The 24,451-nt window shown below is 44.0% G+C and overlaps 1 protein-coding gene and 1 long non-coding RNA gene across 3 annotated transcripts in view; one reads left to right on the forward strand and one right to left on the reverse strand.

Annotated features, from left to right (window-relative positions):
• Positions 1–14,458, reverse strand: part of LOC105185677 (Fanconi anemia group J protein homolog) — a 46,185-nt gene extending 31,727 nt beyond the window's left edge. The window contains exons 1-4 of the mRNA XM_011145352.3: positions 14,303–14,458; positions 14,131–14,232; positions 13,297–13,933; positions 13,097–13,208 (exon numbers count right to left, since the gene is read on the reverse strand). Coding sequence (XP_011143654.1) covers positions 13,097–13,208; positions 13,297–13,933; positions 14,131–14,222 — 841 coding nt within the window. The 5' untranslated portion in view covers positions 14,223–14,232; positions 14,303–14,458. The remainder of the gene's footprint in view (positions 1–13,096; positions 13,209–13,296; positions 13,934–14,130; positions 14,233–14,302) is intronic.
• Positions 14,459–16,873: 2,415 nt separating this feature from the next.
• Positions 16,874–24,451, forward strand: part of LOC112589311 (uncharacterized) — a 185,138-nt gene continuing 177,560 nt past the window's right edge. For both annotated transcript variants that reach the window (XR_003113442.1, XR_003113441.1), the window contains exon 1: positions 16,874–16,911. This is a non-coding gene — a long non-coding RNA (uncharacterized LOC112589311). The remainder of the gene's footprint in view (positions 16,912–24,451) is intronic.

Raw genomic sequence — 24,451 nt, forward strand, 5'->3', positions numbered from 1 at the left:
GAGAAAAGGGGAGGAGGAGAGGCAAGAAGGGACAGAGAGAGAGAGAGAGAGAGAGAGAGAGAGAGAGAGAGAGAGAGAGAGAGAGAGAGAGAGAGAGGGCAGGAGAGGGTGAGAGAGGGAGAGAGAATCTCTTCGAAGACTCATGGGTATAGGTGAGTCTCTATAGAAGGTCCGATGGGCGTGGTGCCTGTGACGGTTTTCACCCAATGGGAATTCAGGATCCTCCTGGCTAGAAGGACAATGTACATGGGCACTTTGTGTGCGATGGAGACCATCCACCTCCTCGATAAAGAGCGCGAAGTCGAATCGGAATGCCGTCCCCGAGAAACCGATTGCCGAAGCGCAGCCTCTTCCTGGACCACCATCGGGCAGAAGAGAGCACGGTAAACGGGATCGCAGATTGCGATCCAGTGTTACGTCGCTCGATACGTTCTCGGATGTTCATCGGATGCGCGACGATCGGGCAATCGAGGTAACGCGATAAACACCGCTCGCGGCTATTTGTTATCGAATCGCCCGAGAGATTGTGAGGAACGTTGTTTTCGAGAGTTCTTACGCTACGCTAAAATACGTTTTTGCAGAGACAGTCATGAAGCGGACGACGGAGGGACGTTAATTTTGGGTTGAGATAAATCTCGCATGACGGATCGCGGAATATAATCGCGCGACTGGGTAATCTGCGACATTATTTGAATATTTGATATTATAAAATTACACGGGACAATTCGTAACACTCGCGGCCATGTGGGTGATAATTACAACAACTACGCATCCGCCGCGTCGCTATGCCCATAATGAAGTCAATGTTTCATTATTCCATCACGTGTCACGGATTTTCATGCTGCAGATCGCAGCATGACGTCGTTCGCGATATTCCGCCTCATTGTGAGTAAAAGTCGCGGAAAAAAGAAGAAATGAAACGCAAGGCAGAAAGGAAGAGCGACGAAACCGTCTCGAGAAGGACGATCCGAGGTCCGCGCGACAGTGAAAGTCGCGCGATTTGCCATTTGCCTCTGACAATTACGTTCACTCCACACAGCCCACCCTATTATTAATTATTGCCCTGTCGTTATCCATATTTTATACAGGCAGTCGACGAGCGAGACGGAGAGATTCGCTCATATACTAAAGTCGTCGCTTTATTATGATACATTGTGTCGTTATCGAGCAGTTATAAAATTGCGCGTATTATTGTGCGCTAAAATCGGCCCGGAAAGAAAGTTACGAGCCGACGCATAATACGGCGTCCTCTCGTCGTGCGCGCGATTCGCGATTCGCGACTCACTCCGATTCGTGAAATCGATACCGGGTGCTCACGGTAAATCCCCTGCGTCTACGTCGCGAGGCGCACGTTTCTCCCGCGTCGGTCTGTTACTTCCCCTTGACGAAAAAAATCCATCACCACCCACGGCGGAAGCCGATCGCCTCGTCGTGACATAGAACGGGGGCCAGACGAGATGCGGACCGAAAGAGGGAGAGAGAGAGAGAGAGAGAGAGAGGGGAGATGAGGAGAGGGAAGAGAGAGAAAGAGGGGGGGAGGGAGAGGAAGAGACAGGAGAGTAACGTGGTGGAGCTGAAGGGAATCGAGACAGGAGGGAAGGAGGAAAGCCGTACGACGTACTGGTGGTCTCATTAAACGCAGCCTCGTATAACGCGACTACGTAATGAGAATCGGTTAATTAGAGCCGCGGTGCGGGGCGGTTTCGTCTGGCACACACGGGGCGCATCATCGTATGCACACCCACCTTACGTTTTCATGTGCTGGTGAGGCGATATGTGCGCGCAAAGTGTTGGAGAACGAAGAACCGTCGAAGACCGTCGAGAAGAGGAGTCGACGAGAGAGACGCGAGAGAGTCGACAAGATGGTAATGCGAGGAGCAACACGATAAAAATGAATCATGATTGAGAGACGATATTAATTTTCTATTTTTCTCTCTTCGTTTTTTTAAGCATATCGCAACGGTCATTATAATTTCGCCTTGAACGACGCCCGCTAAAGTCGTCGCGCTAAAGAATGCGCGAGTTATGAAAGTTGTACTCGTTTCCGCACTTACAAGGATATTACAATCATACATTCTATGACTCTAAGCGCTTCTAAAAATTTACAATGCGGACACACGTTTGTATCCACAGTGTAACACACAGTGGCACTGATAACCGTTCGAGAAATAATAGCTCTTGCAACATATTAATTTTCCGAACGATAAGATATTCCGTCTGCCTTTCGGTGGGCGCCTATTGGCGTTTTTCACGTCTCACAGTGAGACGTGAAAATATGACGAACGAATCGGCAACGAACGAACAGCAATTCGGTAGAGCCGGGAGATAAGTGGGAACGGGATGAACATCGCAACGAGGAAGTCCTCGTCGTCGTAGTCTTCGTCGTCATCGTCGATGAAATGCCGTTGAAGAGCGCATTGACGCGGATTCCCGGCATTGTTTTCCACGTCGGGAATATCGCGAGCCGCGAGTGGAAGCCCGGGCACGGAAACCCATGCCGGTTCGTTCCGCTCTCACCTCCTTTCGTGCCCGCTCGCTTCCAGGCGCATTTTTAATTTCGCATTGTCGTCGGTCGTCGTGTCTCCTTTTGCGAGAGCACCGCATCACCCACTCACGGCAAGAAGTTACTCCGGTCCCCTTCGTACCCCTGCGTATCCCCATCTCGTCGCGACATTGCATTACGAACATTTCTGTCATATGCCAAACGAAGAAAACGATATCATAACCGTCTGCGTTTCGCGAAGTTGTCGTTGCCGTCATATTTTTTGATATCTTTTTTTCCCCTTTTCTTTCTCTCTCTCTCTCTCTCTCTCTCTCTCTCTCTCTCTCACTCGCTTAATAATTTCGTTGATCAGTGTACGGCTTTAATATATTCGATGGAATAATCATAGACTGATTCGCGATACTTGGAACTTCTTTGTGCGAATTATTTATGATCATGTTTACGCAATAAAAATAACGCTGGTCTCTTTTTCAATGTCCGACTAGGTATAAATAATCTCAAGCCGCAGAAAGGCTGAAGCAGCGTGCGTAAATGAGCGTGATTAAGCATGAATAGTCAAAACACGTGTGGTTCTCTCTGTTTGCCTTGCGGTGCATGGAAATCTGTGGGATAAGTTCGCATCGATATGTAGAATTACAAGAGGACTTTTGAACGAGCGAGGATTTCTCTCGTGATGAATTTCGATGAACGAACTGATGAACGAACAAGATAAAATAACATGAAAGTTTGTAAAGACGTAATAATGTAATAATGAATTCTGTGATAAGTGGAGAAATGTAAAGACAATAAATACAGGGGAAAAGGTATTGACGTCCAAGCACAAGCCATGTTCGTCGTTCCGTCTCTTCAAGAACAAAATAGCATGAGCAGCTGCAAGGAGGCTTCGTTTGTAACTTTATTGCGCTGCATCTCGTTTTGAAAATAGTATGAATAAACTAAATAATAGAAAAAAATGAAATAAATAAATAAATAAGAAAGAAAGAAAGAAAGAAAGAAAGAAAGAACGACGAATATCGCGGCATGTATTACTTGCTATTTTTTTCTTGAAAACCGAAGAAACAAGCTGTAAAATCGCAAATGCAGACATAAGTTCTTTGGTAAAATTAGCGTGTCTCTCTCTCTCTCTCCCTCTTCCCGCACAATCTCCCATTCTTGCTTTCCCAAGCCACCCGGTATATATCGGGTTCGCGTCTCGACTAGCTTGAACTCCAAGCATTTCCATCGACCTTTCGCAGATGGAGCCACAAAGTCCGTCGCTCCTTCTTCCAATATCAATCGGAGACTCGCCACTTCTTTTCGCAATTAGTCGCATAGCAGATGCGTCTATTTCATTTCGCAAGGACGCTCGAGTGTGGGAAACAGAGGGTCGATTATTCCCCGAGGAAGTCCGTAACGACAACAACAGCAGCAGCTACACAAGCGAGCGAAAACGAAGAGGCTACGGGCTCAGTGTGCGCGCGTGGACGACCGCCGTCGCGATCGGCGGCGTTTGTAACGACCAATTAAGAGAATTAAGAGTCATTAATTAGCATTCACTTCCTTCCCGGCCCGCTGACGCGCGCGCGCGCAAGAAGGAATTCTTTGCGCTGTGGGCGCATTATTGGCTGAATGCCTTCTCGGTACTCGGTATTTAACCCGACCGATTCCAACACCGCCGTCGGACTTCCGCTTTAGGCTTCAATAAATCCGACCTTTTTGCCTAAACGTTCGCCGAGAATCCTCTCACCTCGTTTATACGCAATTTTACGCGTCGGCTGACTCGCCATTGGCAGAAAAATCACACCGGCGGGCTGCGGGTGGAGACCGTGCGAATCGGGATTCCCGTGAAATTAACGTTAAGAGGCGATTGATTTAATTACTCCGAGGGTCGTGTAATACACACGCGGTTAGTATTGTTCGCTGTTGAGCGAGTGTACCTTCTCTTTGTCCCCACACAACGCGAGAGGGCTAGTGATTATACAATTAATTATACGGCATTGGAATAAGAAGTATATACATGGGTTCGCGCGTTTCTGTGCAAATGAACTGTAGGAACGACCATACGCGTACAGTCTCACAGAGATATATTTTTTAAACGTCCTTTTTTTTTTCATCCAATTCACTTGCACTTAACGATACAAATGCGGCACGTCCGGCGAGCGTATCGCCGTGCTCTACCGCGGAGCCGCACACTGTGCATAACATTTCGAAAAGATAAAGAAATCGTTATTAATACAGCGGAGGAGATTATCGTCGCATCCGCTGATAAACGTTATGCACACGCGACCGCACACCGTCCCGCGATCCCATATAACGGCGTAAGAAAAGGGGGGCGGAAGGATACGAGGCGGAGGACATGGTCGCTGTAATCTACGTATGCAGAAATAAAGAGAAGAGTAAGAGAAAAGAAAGTGCGAGTGAGCAAGTAAGCGAGTGAGCGAGCGAGTGTGAGAAAGAGGGGGAGAGAGAGAGAGAGAGAGAGAGAGAGAAAATATGCGTGTATGAGTGAGAAGAGAAGAGGAGAGAGGGAAGTGTGAGTCTGTGTGTGCCAGAGACTAGAGGGGGTTGAAGAGAGAACAGGAGGAGGGCGGCATCCTTTGATCTCACACGCACACATAAGCCGCGCGGGCAAAAAGGACACGCGTATATCTTCCGCAAAAAGACCTATACATATTCATGATCGGTTTCACGCACGCACACATACATTCACACACGCAGATGCAGCAGCAGCAGCAGCAGCAGCAGCACGCACACGTACACACCACGTGCGCACGCAGGCGGCTTTTGTTTAACGCCGTGCGCACGCATATTGTGCGTATGCACGCCATAAATTTGTATACCCCGCTGAAAGTGCGCGCGGTGCAGAATGCGATGGAGAAGTTTCTGCACTTAACTAACCGTTCGAGAGTGCACCTCCTCCTCTCTGTCCGCTCGGTTCCCACCCCTATTCTATCTCTGCTCCCTTACTCTCGTGTCCTGTCTTTGTGCGTGAATGTATATATTCGTGTGAAAGGAAGAGAGGGAAGAAGGCATCGATAATGAAGGACTGCGATGGATGTTACCGGATATCGAAATTTTACATACGCCACTGATAACGGCACACTCTTGTTTAACGCGATGCTTAAATAATGGTAAAACAAAACATCGCAATCTCAATCGCACATCTCAATCGCCAGCCAGATGGAACGCGTGATAAACATCGAAAATTTTATGCATGAAGTGTGAGCGTATTTTCGGACAGTCCCAAAGCACACTGGATGTTTGATCACCGTTGTTTCGCCTTTGTTAATTGCCTTTGCCGAGATCCCGAGATGATAATACGTTAAATAAATCTGACCGGACGAGAACATATATCAGGATAGAGAGAGAGAGAGAGAGAGAGAGAGAGAGAGGGGATGAGAAAGAAAAAAAATGAAAAACAGCGCGGCTAGGATGGACTTTGATTTAAGAGGCGACGACGGGAATTGCGAGGTGCTTTGGCGTCGATTGGCGAAACGGCGGGCGATTCTCGACACGCCCGGGGGCGCCTGGCGCCCGCGATTTACCTGCGAGAAACATTTCCGCCCGAACGGAAAGCACCCGGTCGGGCCCTACACGATCGATTCCACGTGAATTACATCGGGGAATGCGCGGCAAATTCGTCGAACAAACGTGTTCCACGGATTCGTTTTAAATTACTCGGAGCTAAGAGAGACACCAAAGTATAATTTGTTAAAGCGCCGAGAATTTTTGAAAAATGTTATACACTTCGAAGGAATTTGTGCAGAATATTTTTGGAAGGACCGTTCATGCAGTTATATCTGTAGTAAATGACGACATGCACACAAAGTATAGCTAAAATACGAAAACAGATATATAGCTGCCTTCCATCCCCGCATATTATTTAAAAAATAGGCTATATAATGTTATTTGAGGTATATTAGGGAGAGGACAAAAATTCGATAAAATCAATCAGACAGGACAAGAAATGTTCTTATCACCACTCTTTCTCCCTCTTTCTCTTTTCTCTCTCTCTCTCTCTCTCTCTCTCTCTCTCTCTCTCTCTCTCTCTCTCTCTCTCTCTCTCTCTCTCTCTTTCTCTTGATTTACAAAGCACAAGATTAAATAAGTTAGTAACGTCCTGAAAGCTGAGAATCGAAGGCTAAGATTGCCTATCCTGCAGTTGGAATATCCGGAATCGTTAGCGGGGTCCTGGAAATCCTGAAAGGGACAATTCCAGGACGCCGGGCGGTCTTGCCGAGCATGTGAAATTATGTAAGATCGCGGGTCGTCTGGAATTCGCAAGGGCGGCGCTTTTTGAATCGCGGATCCTTTCTCAGAAGGAGGAGGATCGTCGTGCTCCTATCGACCGACCGAGCGTGCAATCGCGACTATTCGATCGAAACTCTCGCTCCACAATAATAATTCAAATCGATACCTTGAATAACGAAACATCAAAGAGAGAATACGGCACTTTCGGCAGATGATCCAACTCTTCTGGAATCTAATTGAACATGTAAGTCTCGAATTTTCATAAACACGATGCACACACGATATCTTTGTGAAAAATAAATTTTCCCAGAGTCTCCGATACATTCGAATTGTATATGATGCGGATGAATATGATACGTGCAGAGAGATCTGCACACACAATTTACCTTTCCTCATATTTCGCGCGATAAACGCTTGAAATTACGTGCAATTTTCCAAGCCTCGTCAATTCGCGGCCACGTTCGATCGCGAGATGTAACCGGAAGCGGCGTCGTCGCGGAACGTGCCGCGGTGGAAGCGGGATGACGCGGAGGAGACGACGCGAGAGAAGGCATAGGAAGAGAGGGAGCCAATATAAAAGAAGAAGCGCGGAGAGGCAAGAGGAACGCCGTGGACCACCCGAGAGAGAGATTCAGGACTGGTTGGGAACCGGCGGCGCACACGCTGTACCTTTGGGGGAGGGGGGTCCCTTATCTTATTCGCTTACCCGGGACCATCCGGAACCGGCGAGACCTGTCCGCGGACGGACCTTTCGCTTCCGTGGTGTATTATCATCGGACGACGATTACACCCTTATGTAAGGTCAATCCCAGGCACAACCTCGCATGTTGGGAAGACGGGAAACGCTCTTCTCGCGATCTCTCGTCACTGAGCACCGCGAAGTGTCCTGATCGCGAAGCACGACAGGAACTTCCCTCGCGGAGGAGAAACGCTAGTGGCTCTTCCGCATCGCGGAACACCACGTTCCGCCGCCATCGATGGCTCGTATATAATCGGGGCTTGTTTGCCGCGAAATCAATTTCGCCGACCGTCGCGGCTTTATTATCGTTCGCGGATAACGCGCCGATATTTTATGGCGCATTGAGTATTTTGGTCGCGCTGATGCCTCGTTAATTCGTTGCTTCGGAATTCGGTCGAAGTGCATAGTCGTCGTAAGAGGAGGACCAGCAGAAAGGGGGTTGGCAGGGGGGGGGGTGGTAAAAGGGCGCATGGAAGGGAAAGGGAGATTCTCTCTCATTGTGAGAAGGGTATACGCGTACACGGGAGACGTGAGATCCGTTGGACCCGCATGCGGACCTTATTGTGTCCCGAAAGGGCATATACAGTAGGTACCTTAATGTCGGCACGGATGAAAGCGTGGGCCCTCCTTTGTCTTTCGCTCGCGAAGCTGCCACAGCAAGTAGCGTGCTCTGCGGGTAGCCCTGCACCATTCCAGAACTACCGCGCGCGCGCGTTCCAGGTTTCTATCTCTCCCTTTCGTCCTTTCGCATCTTGCATCTCGCGAGTAGTGGCCGAACGTGAAAGAATGACGCGAAGAGAAAGAGAGAGAGAGAGAGAGAGAGAGAGAGAGAGAGAGAGAGAGAGAGAGAGAGAGAGAGAGAGAGCTATGAATTCAGAATGAAGGTCGAAAACTCTATTGAAGATACGAGGCGTTTCATCATTTAATATAAAGATTCGGGAGATGCGAAAACAAAAATATTTATCCTGACGTGAAAAGTTAGGTACGTTGGACTTTGTATCGTGACGAAATAAGTCTGCGCGACCGTTGCTGTTGATTGCAGCAAAACAAACTAATCCACGATTATCGCAGTCGCGGATATAACAACAAGATAAATTTCTGTTAGACCGATTAAATGACGAGGGGAGGGGGGAGGAATCGTAGAAGCGACGAGCTCCTCTCTTTCTCTCTTTCTTGTTAGAACCTGATTCAGACGTGTCGCGCGAATTGCGCAAAAACGAAACGGTACCGCCGGCGGAGGCCCCTTCTAGGAAGAGTTCTCGGAGATGGTACCGCGGTTGGTACCCCGGCATAAAAGGCGGATCCTCGGTGCATTATTAATGTCAGAACGTCACAGGGCACATAGCTGCATATTCCGTGGAGTTTGCATGCTGAGGCGCAAAGACGATTCGCGACGACGACGACGACGACGACGACGACGACGACGACGACAGCAGGCTGCCACGAGGACACAATATATAATTCCGCGTTCGCCGATAATTATTATGACTTCCCAAGTTTCCTGCCGCACAATGGGTCTGGTCGCTGTCGGTTATTTCGAACTTATCCTTCCTACCCTCTCGCCCCTGTCGCCCCGACTCCCGGATACGAGACTGTCTCCACGTTACCCGTCGTCTTCTGCTGGTAATAAAGTGACATTAGCCGGCATGCGATTCCGCGATAAACTTTCGAAATTTATTCGTCCGACCCTCTCGATGTCCCGCCACCGCGCCGCGGCGCATCACGCTCCTCCTTTCTGCGAACGATTTAAGTTTTTCGAATTCTCCGCTGAATGTTGCGTCAGACTAATCGGCTGCTATGGCTGGCATGTCGAACACGCGGCCATGCCGTGAGTCGCATGCAGCCCGTTGAACAAAGTGGCTGCGCGATTGGCCGCAAGTCTCGTTTGTGCCCGACGCCTCGAAGAGTGCGATATCAAACAGCGAGAATCCGCGAGAATGACGACTGACGCGTCGACTTACGCTGGACTCATGACTATTTCGGGGTGTTTTGTACATGCATTTCAGAATACACGCGTCTTGTTCAGTGCCCGTCTACGTCCTTGGTTGGAGCAATTAAGTATACCTTTGGCCGCGGGATGATAAACAAATAAATAAAGAGGGAATCATCGTCGTCGACGGCGACGCGATATCGATTAAACCGCGAGGCCAGAAAATCCTCTATTCCCTTTCAAGGACCTAATTTATGCGACTCTCCAACGAGGAACGGGCTAAGTTTACAGTTTGGCGGCTAGCAGTACCACTCGACCTCCGGCGGAGCGTGACAGCGCCAGGTTTAAAGCATAAAGCAAATTATAACTGGGAAAGCAGGATGTCGTGCGGGGCGCACCTACGTACAACCCGCCGCACAACGAAAATCGGTATCATGACTAATCCCCATCGAGTCATTTCATTCTAATTTGACTAATTAGGAATATAGATCGACCTGCCTGGAACGGATTGTTAATAATAGACGGTTGTCTACCCGAGCGATATACGTCACCGAACGTGTATTTTACTCGGAGCGCACTATGTAAAGTGCGCGATCTTTATTTACGCGTTTGCTGAAAGAGAAGCAAGACTTCTTCGCATTCTGCTGTAGGTTCACGTAACTTCTTATAGACCGAATTAAAATTAGAACCGTACTTCCCGTACTTCCGTATTCTTTGTATTCTTCCAGCTTATAGTGCATTGCATATTAATGCACTTTGCTCTTGCGACGAACTCGCTCTTATAGCGAACCGTAGTATCGTATCGCTTTGTTTGTTATTGTTGCTATTGCGGTAATTGCGTTGTTTGTTATCATTTAAGCGGTATGTTTCCGCAAATTGTTCCACCGGACACCAGAGTCGCGTCAATCCCTTCGAGAAAGTGTCGTCGCAAAGAAACGCAGGTCTCGCGTGTCCGATAATTCCCGGCTCGCACAACGCGATGTCACGGCGAGGATGGAGTCGGGAGGACCCATCCGTAATTCCGGAAGGCGACGACGGTTCGTGCTGTCCTTTCCGGCATATTCCTGAAACAGCGTCCTGCCCGTCCTATGTCGTCCTCGCCGGCAGCCGGCAGACCCGACGTTGCTCACGCAAATTTGACGTTAACATCGCGGAACATTTAATTCGCCGCACGTGCAGCTCGAAATGGCACGCGATCGTTTGCCTGGTCGAATACTCGCGCAACGTTTCGATCTCACCGTCGTGATGCACTCGAAGCGACGTCTTCTCCGAGTCGAATGTCGAAGAATATGTTGGAGAGTGTCGACCGACTAGTGTCTTGCCAGACTTGACGCCGCTGCGCAGCCAGATAATATTCTATTATGTATGAGTTGAGCGTAAAAAGGGAAGGAAAAATGTACGTATACGTATTCCCCGATCTTGATTATTTAAATCCGAAAAGCAGCTTCCCCGGTGAGCAATAAACATGGTTTTCGTATTGCGTTACCGCGACACAATTATCCCCCGACGTTGTCGACATTCGCCACGGTTTCCCGGCGGAATATCAAGATGGCATCGTACGATACCAAACTACCCCACTTATTTCACGAGCGATCCCGGCTAATTCAGTCTCCTTCGGAGAGAACTTGGAAGTCAATAGCCGCGAAAACACGTCTCCCGTCGAAACTTTTCGACGGGATAAGCAATGTCATTGATGAGAAGTAATATAGAACGCGCATCGCAAAACACAATCATATCCTAGCGAAAAACGCATGATCAGTACCGAATGAGAAAATTCTCGTAAAAAACCACGTCACGGCCGTCACGCAATAAAATTTGTCGCAAGTACCTCAAAGTACCAAAGTGCGATGCATTTTAGTGTGAAAAAAGCAATTGGCAAGAAAAAAGGATCAGCAAGAGAGGGGCTAAACTAATGTAGCAATACTATTTCACTGGCATAGAAGCAACTAATGTTGAAGCTCTTAATTTTAGCCAATAAATTTTTAACTCGCGGTGAGTATATTTCACTTGTAACTTCTCGGGTGTAGCAGCAAAAAAAGCACTGTTAGCTTTATAGCCAGATTCGAATCAATAATTAAGATTTAGCGGAATACCGCACTAAATATTCGCATGCATTTTTATAAAACGAGTAGCGCAAACATCAATGAACGCTAATGTCAAATATCATGCATAATACAGATGCGTAAACGCGGTAAATCGAACATGGCATCGAGCAAAATGATATTCTCGTCACGTTGTCCCAATGAAAAGCGATTATATCCGGCCGTCCCACCGTTTCTCGTAGGCTGGCACGAGCATGAACGGGACGAGACGCGCATTGCGAAGGCAAATCTAATTGTTTAGAAATTGCACGAATCTCAAACAATTAGCTGCATGCACGCGTGCAAAGTCGAAATTACCGGCGACTTCGGGCCATACTAAGGCTTATTACGGCGGTGTATAAACGGTTGAATAATTTAAATTAATATCGTAGCCAAGAAAGGCTAACGATCGGAACGGCTTTCTCGATGAGGAGGAAACGAGGGCCCGCGCCTCCACTGCGCGTCTTTCTCGTATAAAACGAAACACGATCGAACTCACCATCGCCCGGCGCAACGCGGCACGCATGTGTGAGAATTAATCGCGCAATACATATTTACGATTCGCAAGCCGCATTAATTTTTGCGGCCTTTCACTGAAAAAATCATATAAATGCGAAATGATATTTGACTTCGCCCGCGTTAGCGGGTTAAACGCAAAACGCGATGCATAAATTTGCCGTACAAAACAAGAATGCGATATTTCGATATGCGCATTCTCACACGCCTGTTGGCGAACTCTCATTTATGGAGTTTCCTTTTCAAACGAATTTTATCGTAAAGCTATAATGGTAACAAAAAAATATGACGATAACATAAACTATAAGATAAATGGTGTGTTTAATTTGTAGACGCACGAACAAACGCAACGAACACCCGATATCGGCGATGACACGGTGAGAAATTATCCGGAAGACTTTTAAAGTTCTGACGAGGTAAGTAAAATGTCGACGAACTCGTCGGGAAACTTTAATAAGAACGATACTCCGCCGCGAGGCAACAGAGAGACAAGCGCGGTAGGAGCTGAGTCTTTCTAATAATTTCCAAAATTCGCACGACGGTAAAAAATCTGACGGATACGACACAAAAGTGTATGCACACACACACACACACACACACACATATATACATATGCATATATACATATACATATATATATATATATACATATATATACATGTACATATATATGTGTGTATATGTATGTATGTATTTATGTGTATATATATATATATGTATGTATGTATGTATGTGTATGGCGAGACAAAAGTCGGACAGGTGACATTAACGACCCGCTGTCACGAGAGCAGCACGACGAGGAAACGAGATTTTCGCAAAGTTCTGCAATAAATCTTAGAAAGAGACATAATCGCGGCACAGAAAGCGCTGCACGAGCACGATTGGTAAGAAATTAATGAATATCATATGATAGATCGCGTGAAAGCATGCGTCATTTAACCATATATAAAAAAATACACAGATAGATTTTCTGTTTGACGTAATTTGGGGTGAACGATTGAAAACTTACGGATACTTTTTAACTTTGTCATTATCAATAAGCTAAATTTTGATTTCATAATTATTGCTATAACATGCAACATGCATCACAGACTCACCACTATACTGCTCTTGCCATGCTAAAGATCCACAAAGAAGTGCCAAGGTCTTGCCACTACCAGTTGGACTTTCTATAAGACAATTCTCCTCCTTAATGCATCCTCTGATAAGCTGTACACACAATTTCCAATATGATTAGAAATCAAACAGAAGAAATGATAGAAAAAACAAATATTAATTACACAATTATCATACTAACGTTATTCATTACAGCTTTTTGACACAGATATGGCTTGATTGGAAATTTAACTTTGACACCAGCGATCATTTCATCATAATGTATTGTGACTTTAGGTGGTGAATCTTCTCTCTTTGTATTGTTCCAATCATATTCATCATTTGAGTCAGTTAAGTTACTTGTTACTTGTTGTTTTTTATTACATGATTTATTACATGATGTCAAATGTTGTTTTTTATTACATGATTCCATAGGCATCTTTTTTATGAATCTTGAATCAAACAAGGTATTGCTTTTAGAAGCGTTTTCATATTGTGGCATGCCTCTCATATTTTTATTCCAATTAAACATTGATGATTTCCCATCAGAAGTAGTAGGAATTTCTTCTATGACATGAACATCATCGTCAATGCTTGAATTATTTGACACATCATGTACAAAGTTTGAACCAGATATATGAATGTTAGGTTCGTAATTTGAAATATCTGTCAAGCTATTTGGGACATTAATTGTGTTATAATCCAGTTTGCTTGTACATGCATTATATTCTGTATTTTTTCTTAAACTAGATGCATCAAAACTGTCATCATCCGATATCTCTATCTCTTGACTTGTTTCATATTCATAACGACTTCTCTTCAAAGATAACCGCTTCATGCTAAAATAGAATACACACAATGACAATAAATAGAATTTACTATTTTATTGAACAAACATTTCAATAACATGAAACTGTTTAAAATATAGGATCTTCTGTACTAATTAAGAAAACTGTACTCTTAGGTTAACACTCATATTGAGAAACTAACCTATAACCTATAACCTACAAAGTGCATAATGTTTATCCATGCTTACCTTGAATCTACTAGCCACTCGTTGATGCTAATTTTAATCAACGTGTAAATAAACGATCCTATAATAGCAATAATAACGCAAATCACAATCATCAGTTGACACCTGTGGAACATAACACGTATGATTATATTGGTATGTGCGCACGCAAACAAATTTTTATAGTATTCCTTACTTTTATCTTCTCTACACGATAAAATAATACCGCACTCGGATAAGTAATGATAACAATTTTTCACTACTGCTTGCAATGAATCACTACACATCAATCCATCGCGCGAAAGTTTCTTTCTTGTCAGAAAGTCTCGCTACCAGTTGTTAAAACTAAGTAGCGCGGGCAGCGAAACCATGTGACCGATTCGAACACGTCTTTAATAACTCAACGCATGCGTTTGCTTCATATTATATTTTATGAATATGTGCGAGCATTTGATGGTATACGTATCACTTTATTCATTTACTGTAATGAAATACCTGAACGAAGGATGTTATTTATGTGTATAAATGTGCGCAATAACAAAAGCCTTCAGAGAATATTTGTTTAAAATAATTATTTTCTTGAAAAATGTACATGCTCGAGGCGTTCGAAGTAACGAAATTTACATTTAAAAATATGTTCTCGCAGCCCTTAAAATATCAGAAACTTTCTAAACTCTTTATACGTTTTTCAAATTTTAGGAGCGGCCATCAAAAGAGAGGCAGGATTAAAGATCACAACAGACGTACGTGCGAGCAGAATAAAGAAGGTCGGCTTTGTTTTTAGAGAAAATCCTCACATCCACGTGAATCCTTATCAAATTATCCAAAATTCCCACGCACGTGCACTTTGTGCACGAACCGCATGTGTATCAAGAGCGTGAACAGGATATCAGCGACTCCGTCACGTACGCGTCGTGAAATTACTCACTCGTAGCACTTTCAACTCACGTGCGCCGTACTAAACAATTCCACCGACTTCTTGCACTTCACACGGTTATGATGGGTATCTTAACAATCACGGTAGTGTAAGATAAGAGTTGAGTAAGGTTGAGATAAGAACATTTGTCAAGGAGGAGAAGATATCGCATTCTTGACAACGCGTCTGCACTACTAAACAGCGTTTAATGCGAAATATCTTGAGATATTTTCCTCATGTTCTATAAATGTACAATATTCAAACAAGAATAATAAATTCTAAATACGCAGAATATCTCGCTAATACCGTGCAATATCTTTAATAATGCATTTAAAAGTGCTTGATTGGAGAACTTTAACACAAAAATGTCACGGTCGTAATAATTTTCGAATTATAACCAACTGAACTGAAGCTGCTAGTGACATCTAACAGATTTCGTGCGCTCGAATCGCGAATTTGTCGTCCATCATGAATTTTCGTGACTCAACAGGCATTTGTTTCCGCAGACCAGCAGGTGTTGCTTCTTTGCGTGTAAGTGTTAGTATAATAAATATAGATCGATATTGATAGCCCGAACTTATATTTATGATCGTCATAAGTTCATTTTAAAACATTATGTAGTTGATAAAAGAGTATCCACATGATATAAATATAAGATCGAGCATATATCTATGAATACTATCGATAATGTTTGGTTAGAAAATAATTCGAATAATTAATGGGTTGACCCATTTAAGGAGAATTATTAATCCCGATGTACTTATTTGAAGAATAAAAGATTTGTCTTGCGGAATTGAAACTCAACCTCGATATTTTCGTATCAGAATTTTCTCGACTTTATTAACTCAACCCGAATCAACACCGTTAACGCATTGTCCTTTCCAATATTTTCAATAGAATATCTGCAACATGTAATTACATCGCAAACTTATGCGTTGCTGATTGTTAAAATAAAACTTATAACGACAATTCCGATTATTATATAGATTGTAATAAGCAGTTGTGCGATGTATAGAAATGTGGGGACAAACGCGTGCTGAAGACTGAAATACTATAACATAGTGTATAACATCGATTTTATGATATAATACGAGCATATTTTTTTTACTTAAAACGCTGTGTAAGTGCCTAGTTAAGAGTGACTCGGCGCGTCAAAACATAATCGACCTTGGCGCGCGCGACGGATCACGCCGGCAACAACATACGTCACGAATGTATGTTTGGGTCTCAATCATAGGTTATAACAATCTCAGGCGCGAGAACGGACACATCGCGCGGCGTTGTCCGCTATTCCAGACTTTTCCAAGTTGATCCAAACGTCTCGGAGGCAAACTAGAATACTTCGTGCATACGATTATTATCCTGGAATCATCGTGAACAGTGACAGTAACACGAAATAGCGAAGGTAATCATCACATATTTCACGTATCATTAGTATTAGACTGAAGAAGGAGGTACAGCCGGCGAGTTCGTTTATACCGTAACTCGTAACCTTTTTACTATTGTAACTAATTAGAATATCTATTCTTTATTTTGAATTTGATAGGTTCATAATAGCAGCAGCATAGCAGATGCAGGTGCAGAGGACACAGTAACAGCGAATGCAGAAGCAGCACCGGAGGATCCGGCTCGGGCAAGGCTCAGGGTCGACTCGAAGGTAGGTTTAGTATAGGTTAGATTTAGACGTCCAGACCCTTCTATTCAACTTTGTCAAAATTTAAAAGATAATAATATCGGAATAAGAATTATTAAATTACACGCAATTAATCACAAAAAACTAATGATCTATTTGTATTTTCTTCGTTAAGTCGAATTTTTGAATCTAATCAGCAAAATTATATTATTTATTTCAGATTTATATGTAGCAGTTTGTGGTCGACCCTAAACTGGTGAGTCAAAAAACAATTACAAAAATAAAGATAATAAACAGAAAGATTTTAAGTGATGTGCAGTTATAAGAATTTCGTGGGAGTCAATGCGATTTATTTTGTTTATAAATTTGCATGTTGGGTTTGAATTGGGTGAGTATACATATATATCTTTAAATACAATATACTGTTTGAGATTAGGAATTTGTTTCCTTAAATATTTTAAATTATAAATATTTACTACATGTCTCAAGTTGATTTGATATCATTGATATTTGAAAAACATACTTCTTCCTGAATAATATCTCCTCTTGAATTTGAATAAGCATATTTATAGAAATGCTTCAGTTCTTATTATTTAGTTCTTATTATATTTGAGTCAGACAGTTGCAATCATTCGATTACACAAAGCCTTTCATTTAATATTATGCCATATTTATAGTAAGCAGTATATTGTGTATATTAACATTGCGTGCTTGTATGTAAAAATTGCGAGTACTTTACTCGCAATTTTATAAGATTTTTCATTATTACAATCGTTGATTTTTTACAAATGCGATTACGTGATATATCTATCCGTCGCGATTACATTTCACATAAATAAAGATGAACTTTGGTAAATTTAATTCAATATCGCATAAACTTCCGTGGAATATCACGAATTATATAACGTAATAATTTTATACATCGAATAATTATTTTGCTCGCGAAGTAATTTAGACAAATTGATTCATTATCTTTAAATCAAGATCTTTAGTTCTCAATTCTTTATAAAGAATATTTCGCGCGTGATACGTATAGTATTATCGGGTATAATTATCTTCCCGTCGAAAGTGAAATATAAGTCGAAGATGTGTACAGTTTTTGCTTGTTTATTTACGCGTCTCGGATCTATGTTCGTAACAGAAACGAAAATTTCAAGTATATTTATATTTTGTTCGCGTACACCTTTATAGATTTTTCAATGGTCGTGACTTCTTATATTTACGTTCGAGCGCGATTATGTTTCTAGAAAATAACGGTCTTCGTTAAAGAACGGTCTTCATTCAATTAAATTTACGGGAATATTCCGAAAATGTACTTCGCATAGATATTGCGGAGTGGTCTTCGCTAAAGTATTGCGAAACAATCTTCGCAGAGATATTACGGAGTAGTCTTTGCAAAAATATTGCGAATTAATCTCTGCACAATGTCGCAGAGCAGTCTTCGTACAATTGCGTGCGTGAAAATTTCACGCGAATCGCAATTATCTCGCCTACGTTCCGCGTGGACAGATTTCGCGTCGCGTTTACTTCGCTTTAATTTCATAGGTTTTTCATCATCGATTTTCTACGTTTGATTCGTGCTGCGAGTGCGTATTGAAGTGACATTGTGACCACGAATAAACTCGATAAAACGATTGCTGAATCTGGTATATTTATTGTCTGTCGTAAAAATTAGAATTTTCACTTCAAACGCGAATCATGGTTTCCGAAAAGTATTAATTATCGCCCGCGAAACGAAATATGTTTTTTTTTTATTTTTCGATAATACCGTGCCAATCTTTACGGTTGATAATTTTTTTAACACGCGTTTTGCGATTTGCGAATGTTTCGAACTGAAGGAATTTATCGTACGTTAATCGTAAATCGTTATATATTATCTAAAAAATCGCGAGTGAAATGAAAAAATGAAGTACATTCAGTGTGGAACCACAATTGGACGCTATGGAGGCTGGACGGCGAGAAGGTTGGATGCCGGATGGATGCAGTTTTGGATGCAGAGGCTGAGTTTTGGCAGCAATCTGGACGTCGCGGGATTTTAATGTATAATTGTGAGTGAGATCTTACAACTTGAATACTATCAGTAGTACATGAGTAGACATAAATCGCATTGACTTCTGACGAAAAAAATAAGCGGCAGATATGCCCTGCTGTTTATAATTTAATACTCGTATTTCAAATATAATATTTTAATAATATATTCCGGATCTTAGAAGGAATTGGGAATTTGGATTGAAAATTTCAAAAATTGTTGACTAACAAATGATATCAAATATATATCCGATATCAAAAATATTGATTATTCCTGATGATAATAAATAATAGAATATTAGATTTTTCATAATTATTTTCAAATGAAATAATTGGTGAGACATTGAGTTTTTAATTAAGACAGAGGATCAAATAATTTTCATATGTACAATAGTTAAAATTTTAGTCGTCAGTGATTAGCTTGTCGATTTATTAGCTCCAGAATACAATATTAAAATATTATGCGATATTATACATTACAATATTCGATATATACATATAATAATCAAATCTCCTATATAAATTATTATGTTTGTATATTTGGCGTCGCGGCGTATTAACGCGCCGCCTGATTATAAATTGAAGAAACCGCGTTTCGTCGTTTTGTTTTGCGACGTTTCACGAATCCTTGGTCGGAGAAAGTTCTCGTTGTACGAACATTTACGCACTGGACCGTGAGTTATGCATGCTCAATGTGATACCCATAAAACACGCCGAAGGGTTCGCCAAGTTATCACGGCGATACGTAGCAAATTGCGTGTAACACCCTCCGCCTCAATCAGACGACAGTAAATTAAATTCGGACTTTAAAAGCAAGATTCGTCGAACCCTTTAGATCTATCTATCCTCTTCGCGACTGCCGCAATCCCTTTTTTCTCTAATACTCGCGACAAAATCTCAGAAATTGACACCACATTCTCTTGCACTGCAAACTTTCGAAGTCATCGTGTCCGATTCAATCGTTCGCAAACTTTTAGAGGGTAGGGAATTCTATTAATGCGGTATTCCAATAAAGCCCTGCGAAGTAATGGATCCACCGTCGCCGCAACGAACGCACATAAATACTTTCCGCGGGGACGTTGCCAAAATATTTTCACCACCCCGGCTAACGGGCGACCCCGCTTTTCGTTCGAAAATAAGAGTGAACTAGGGGAAGTTACGACGGGCTATACAACGCGTTCGGGTTGTTTCTCCGGGGACACGCGCGGGATTTCGTATCTCGACTTCATATTTCGTGGTCAGCTCGTGTGAATCCACGACACAGTGGGCCACGTCCGTCCTCTGGCCGTGCGGCAACTCGTAGCGAGGGAAGAGAGAGAAAGGGAAAAATATGAAATATAAATAAAACATATTCTTACCGGCGGCAAGTGCAATAAAAATGCGGGGAGATCAAGAGGGATGCCCGAGGAATACGAAATGGGATCTCTTCCTCCCTGGGATCCCCCGCTCTCGCCTTCCCGCTCCTTTTCGCTCGGACCCGTCCTTCCCGTCGACTCGCTGTCCCCCTCCCTCCCCCCCGGCCCCTCTCGCCGCGTCCTCCCTGGCCTCCTCACTGGCCATCTTCACTACCGCACCCATATTCGTAGCTGCACGACCGTGAAGCCGAGAAGCAGCGGTGATTGCCGGACAGAAGCTGAAATATGCCCTTATTTCGGACGGGCCGCTTCCCTGTATTTACGATGGCACAATGGGCCCATCTTTCATCCGCGGCGCGGCTCCCGTGCCGACGTTTCATCCCCCGCAACCCGTCGCCCGTCGGCTCTACCGCTACTGTTCTTGCGGGGACACTTTTCGTAATGCGCATAATTTGTCCTCGCTATCGCTGCGGCTCAAATTTGCGAAAGGGATTCGTCACGGTTGGCGCGGACGTAAGACTGCTGTGATACCGCGTAATCTGCGTAATTTAGCAAACTGTCACGTAAAGTCCGACCTTTAGAGTGTTGGACCCTCGGTACTGATCCGCGTGACATCTCCTTGTCGTGGGTACTCTTATCATACGGAAGTAATCAGCTGTGAATCGAGCAACAAATAAAATCTAAGATATCGCATTACCGTCTAGCACCAGGACAATTTTTTTTTTTTTCATAATTTGTAGTTCATCTTGATTTTTCGAAAATAATTTTTCTCGCGTAAAATCGGCTTGCTTAAATCACCGGTGGTGAATCTCGGCAGTAACGGCATGGAAATAATTTCGTCACGAGAAATATGTTATTGTAGTACGCGAGCGTTGACGATGCGTTTTCTGTCGCGATGACGCTGCGTCCGCCGACACGAACGCGTAATCGCGCCGGGAAGTCCTGGGTACGGCAAACAAGACGATAAACCGAATAAACGACTGTCCGAACTTAATTAAGGAGTGGCGGCTGCATCCACGCGAATCGCGCCGTCATTTCTTCGCCGGGCTTTATCGAGAGTGCTTATCTATCGGCGGCGCGATAAGATAAGACGAGCTACCCGAAGAGAGTTAGGATAGTCATCTCTTGGACGAGCACCAAACTTCTGCAATCCCACGTTTTCCACGCGGGGGTGGGCGAACTGTTCGTAGCGATGGGGCGAAATCGATATCTCTCTCTCTCTCTCTCTCTCTTCCTTTTCTCGCTTCACGATCACGTAAAACTCGTATACTTTACACCATTATTCCACGGCGGTTTATGTATTAGATCTGGCGATAATTTTGACACGTCCTTATTCTTATAAGAGCATTCTCATCTCGTTAATATTTCTTTACATATAAACTTTACACGTGTACTCGCGCGTTGCAAACTATCAGATTTATCGGACCATGAGTGAAATTCCAGCCGGAGGGCGGTATTCGTTTGAATATTCGATTACTGTATGACGTGAGTGTTTTTATCACACGCGCGAGAGTGTCGAGTCCATCGCTAGCCATATGTGGCCACCTCGTCCACTGCTATAGAGTAGTAACTCTTCTACTTTCCCTGCTCCTCTCTCAAGCTTCAGTCGTTTCTCTGTCCACCCCTGTCTGGTCCCCGTTCCTCGGCCGAGAGCTCTCTTGCTATTTCTCTTTCTTCGCTCTCTTGCCTCGTCTACCGTCCGAAACGGGTGAAAATAGACGCTAGAAGGGCGGCGGAGATGGAAGGTCAAATTGAGTGCGCCCGTGTCCAGGAACAAGACCGAAACTAAAATAAAAGAATCATGCTGGCTGGGGCGCAGCGACGACGAAACTATCCGCTCGCGCGACGACGGCGAGTATATTTTGTCCGGCTCGCGAAATAGACTCGGACTTTTCGCATACTCCGGAATCATTCGAAAGTGACTCTCGTGACCCTCGCCTCGACGGCCGATTTTTATTCAGCATCTCGTCCCGAGATTTCATCACCCGTCTGACTTATCACAATGTTTGTCGGAAATTCAAATTATGCTCGCTAATAAGAATTCTCGCTGGTAATGTCTGGCAACAGTAGTGTGAGAAACTTAACTTTGAGGTACGACCACACCCTACTTGCGAACTTGCGGACATCACTGCTAACATATTTTCCTCTTTTTATTAAAATTACGGAGAGTAGCACGTGGTGTACTCTTTTACTCGGCCGGTAAACGATGCAAAATTTGAGGCGATATAAAATTTTCGGTGCGAAATTTGCTACGATTAAATCAGTGCACGACATTTACAAGAATTATTCTTGAACAAATTATTTTTATCTATCTTTTTATGATACACTAAAATCGAAATCGAAATTGCGCCAAAAGGCGCCCCGCGTAAAACTTGCTTTGACGAATTTGTGGAGGACAATAACTTTTCGACGGAGGTAAGCAAGGGACATCGATCAGATGTGATCACGGTGGAATTAGCCGTCCCTTGCAGGATTCTAGAATTCTATCGCCCTCTTCCGCTTCTGTGCTATCGTTACCGAGCCACCCCTCCCCCTACTTCCATTCCTTTGCGCTCGACGAGACGCGGTCGTAGACGGTCAAGAATCACCCTGTTACTGTCGGATATACAATAAACGATAGAGGGAGCAAAGAGAAATAATTACTTAACGGAATCAGTAAATAGTGTTATTTCTGGTGCGGGTTTATACACCACAGAAGAACTGTGCAACTTTTGCAACAAACTGATATAATTTCGTTCGTACTGTTCCTTTCTTACAAAATCACCTTTCCTCGTTCTTCCGTTCGAACGTAATTTGCTTTTATCCACCACTCTGTGTCTTTAGAAACTACCGTCTTGTTCTCTCCTTGCAGATCATCTCCGCTGATGCTTATTCTAAAACATAGTTGAAAAAAGAATATCTCAATTTTGTTTTTGTATTATTATACATTTGTATTATTATATACATTTAAATTCAGTGTCTTCCGCGAGATACAAATCGCGGGATATGCAGCGCGCGTGAAAATAGAAAATCCGTTTTCCCGTTTCGCGCAGGCGTGTACAAATTAATACAAATATTTCCGACTGTCACACCGCACTCTCTCCGAGGTAACCGATTTTCAGGCACTCGACGTTTAGGTTCAAACACGTGTCTCTAGCCTCAGACGCTTCCGTCTACATCGAACGCGCGTAACATCCGTCATTCGGCGGGCAAACGTGAAAATAGAAAGGGTCTCTCATCGTATGGGGGTCGCGGAGACGCGTCTCCGTCGGCATGAAATATGGATGGTCTCTCTTCCTCCCTCCCTCTCTCTCTCTCTCTCTCTCTCTCTCTTGCTCTCTTTGCTTGGCCCGGCGCCACAAAAGAAAGCGTCACGGCAAATTAATCGGGCGACGACGAGCACGCGAGATGTGTGATTTAATAAAAAAGCCGCCCCCTCGCACGCGCGCGCACATACGCATAGCGGGGTGGATGGAGCGAACGCGACGATACGGACGACCCCCGACGGTGTAATAAGTTTAGTTTCTACGACGAAAAGGCCATAAAACGCGTCGCGCAGCGCAGCGTGCGGTCTTGTCTCGCGACGCTCGAATCTCGGATATCGGGGAAGAAATACAACGAACTCGTGCACGCGTATCGTGCTCGGTAGAAACTGAGAGACGTGTCGTGCACGCTGAAAGTCGGCGCGAAGTGACGACAACGTCGAGAGAGGTATATACGAACGGCGGTGGGGAACGAGGGGGGAACGTTTTCGGGATTTAACGATAACCGAAAAAATATTTTCCACGACGAAGCACCGCTATATTAAGGAACGTGGCTAAAAGCAGCGCGAAACGTACGGTCGCGTTAGCCTCTACGCGAAGTCGGACAAATGCGACCTTTTTGTCGCAGCGTCGAGGTAGTATCTCACTTCGGTCTCGTTATGCTATCCGCCTCTCTGATATACGCTTGCAGTGTCGCGAGCGTACAGCGTGTGCGTGCGCCAACACTGACGACTAATAAAAGCGCGACGAGAAGGCACACTTTCTCGCTCGCTTCGTGTGTCATATCAACACGCGATCGTCGTCCGTCACGTGCCGGCCGCTGTTAATTTTTTTACACTTTCTCTCCCTCTCTGTATTTCTTTTCTTTTGCCCGTACTGAGACCCACGGCGCTGCAGTTAACCGTCTCGTTGATGGTTAATCAAGTCGAGTCAACAATCGATATGTTTAGGCTACTATCCAGATTTTTAGCTCCCGCTCTTTCTCTTTCTCTCTCCGCCGCGGTGCCGCGATTTATTTTTCTTGTTTTTTTTTTCTTTTTTCTTTCTTTTTAAATTTTCGCACGGGATTTCTCTCGATTGAACGGTGCAATAAATTGCCTGCTTAAATACGCGACGCGAGCGTGTAAGTTATCGCAAACTGATCCACACACCCGCGCGCACAAAGGCCTAG

This window comes from Harpegnathos saltator, unplaced genomic scaffold (genome assembly GCF_003227715.2).
Source record: "Harpegnathos saltator strain DR-91 unplaced genomic scaffold, Hsal_v8.6 scaffold460, whole genome shotgun sequence".
NCBI lineage: Eukaryota > Metazoa > Arthropoda > Insecta > Hymenoptera > Formicidae > Harpegnathos > Harpegnathos saltator.